Source organism: Geospiza fortis, unplaced genomic scaffold (assembly GCF_000277835.1).
Source record: "Geospiza fortis unplaced genomic scaffold, GeoFor_1.0 scaffold182, whole genome shotgun sequence".
NCBI classification, from domain to species: Eukaryota; Metazoa; Chordata; class Aves; order Passeriformes; family Thraupidae; genus Geospiza; species Geospiza fortis.
The window spans coordinates 2549443-2551456 of NW_005054367.1; the positions used below are offsets into that span (position 1 = coordinate 2549443).

Here is a 2014-nt window from a genome sequence, read left to right on the forward strand (position 1 = left end):
CCCCCAGCCCGGCCGGGAGATGGAAGGGATGTAACAAGGCACTGCCCAGAGCCGGGCGGGGGGCTCAGCCCAAGGGGGTCGTGGTGACCAGGCAAGAGGGGGGAGGCAAAATTGCTGCCGCACGGGTTTCTCCTAAGGAAAACGCAGCGATGATAAAAAAGAATAGGGGAAATAATAACAATAATATAAGGAATAATTACAACAAGGAGGGAAAGGGGGGAGCGCGGGGATTCCCGGCGTGCCCGCGTTTTCAGGTGCTTGGGGGCAGCACAGCGGGGCTGACCGCTCCCGCCACCCCATGGAGAGCCCTCCCCGCGTCCCCAAGCGCTGCCCGGTGTCCCCTCCAACTCCCCCGGCCGCGCTCGGGCTCCGGGCGAACTTCCACCCGCGTCCCCCGGCACGACGCGCGCACCCCGCAGGTTGGAGATGAAGTTTTTTGTAGCCCATGTCCGTAAAATAAATGGGATGAAGAAGATACAAAATAAACACCCTCCCCCGCCCGCAGAAGCCTCCTCCGGAGGGATGCTCCCCAGGCACCCCCCGCCGCCCACCGCAGCGTCTCGAGGGGGAAAAAGTGGAACCAGGAGGTTCCTTTGGGGTGGAGGGGGGGTCCCCCACACCCTCCCCGAGTTACACAACCGCAGCCCGGCAGGAGCGGAGCGCACACATGGCCACTACCTGAGAGACCCCGCACCATTCCGGAGCCAGCCCAGGTCTCCTCCCGCTGCTCCCAACTTGTGCCCCCCTCCCGCAACATCCTCGGCTTCTCCCCCACGCCCCCGCCCCAGAAGTAAATGCCCATTTTTGCAAAGTTTCCTCGAGATCGCGCCGTGTTTACATTGCCATGAATTCCCACAGGCTGCCTGGAGGGAACAAAAAGCAGCACGGGAAGGCTCGTCCTGCGAGCAGGGAGAAAGCGGAGAGGGAGGGAGCGGGAGTGAAAATAAAATAATAACAATAACAATAATAATAATAATAATAATAATAAAGGAAATTAAGCCGATGCAGCGGTGGGGGGATTCCCCAGCTCGGGTGCTGTGCTCCGGAGGGTGCTGGAGGGTGGCTGCAAATAACCGCACGGCCCATTCAATTCTGCATTTGGAGACGCGACCGAGAGCCCGAGCGGGAGGTAAACACGCCGGAAGGCTCTTACCTGCACAGAAAGTTCCCCAGAGCACGGCGAAAGTCAGCCACGAAGCAAACATAGTCCTTTACTTTTTTTTTTTTTTTTTCTCCTCGAGTGCACCTCTACCCCAAGGGAAACAAAAATAAAAATAAAAAGATCGAGCACGTGAAAAGAGAAGGGGGAGAGAAGCGCGGCTCTGCCTTCCCTCTCGCTCTCAAAAAGAAAAAAAGAAGAAAAAAAAATCCTGGGGGTAGGGGGTGGAAAAAAAAAAAAAAGGAAAAAAAAAGCAACAACAACAACAAGAAAATCGGATTTAATTCCTCCGCGGTTGCAAAATTTATCCAGTGGAGACGAACAGACCCGGACGGTTCGACCTGCTCCTGCCCGGCCCCACCGTTCGCTCCCAGCTTTCCAAGAGTTTCTTTCCCTGGGCTTTTGTGCTGGGAGCGCGGCGTGCACCACACACCGACTCCCGCTCCTCCTCCTCCTCCTCCTCCTCCTCTTCCTCTTCCCCCTCCTCCTCCTCCTCCTCCCAACCCAGTTCCTCTCCTCATGCTGCAGACCCGTCCAGACAATGCTGTCATTGCCAAAGCAGGGGAGGGGGGATAAAAAAAAAAATAAAAGCCTTGCTGGGAAGGAGATTAACCCCTTCGAGGGGCAGTGGTGGCTCTGCAGCCGGACTCTGGCTCAGGGCTGGGAGAAGAGCTCCAGGGAGAAAATCCCAACTCTCCCCAGGGCAGAGGGATCCAGGGCTGGTGCAAAACGGGTGCTGGGGTGATCAGCTGCCTCCCCCAAACACCTTCACCTTAGCCACCCTCTCCAGGCGGCCTGGCTGAGTCCTACACTCCCGGGGGGGATGTGGGGGCAGCCCCTGCCTCAGGTTCTCCC

The 2014-nt window shown here is 57.6% G+C and overlaps 1 protein-coding gene across 1 annotated transcript in view; it reads right to left on the reverse strand.

The window, feature by feature from the left end:
• ACVR2B (activin A receptor type 2B) overlaps positions 1–1610 on the reverse strand; it is a 103095-nt gene extending 101485 nt beyond the window's left edge. Inside the window, exon 1 of the mRNA XM_005424340.2 lies at positions 1154–1610. Coding sequence (XP_005424397.1) covers positions 1154–1205 — 52 coding nt within the window. The 5' untranslated portion in view covers positions 1206–1610. The remainder of the gene's footprint in view (positions 1–1153) is intronic.
• Between the last annotated feature and the right edge of the window lie 404 nt (positions 1611–2014).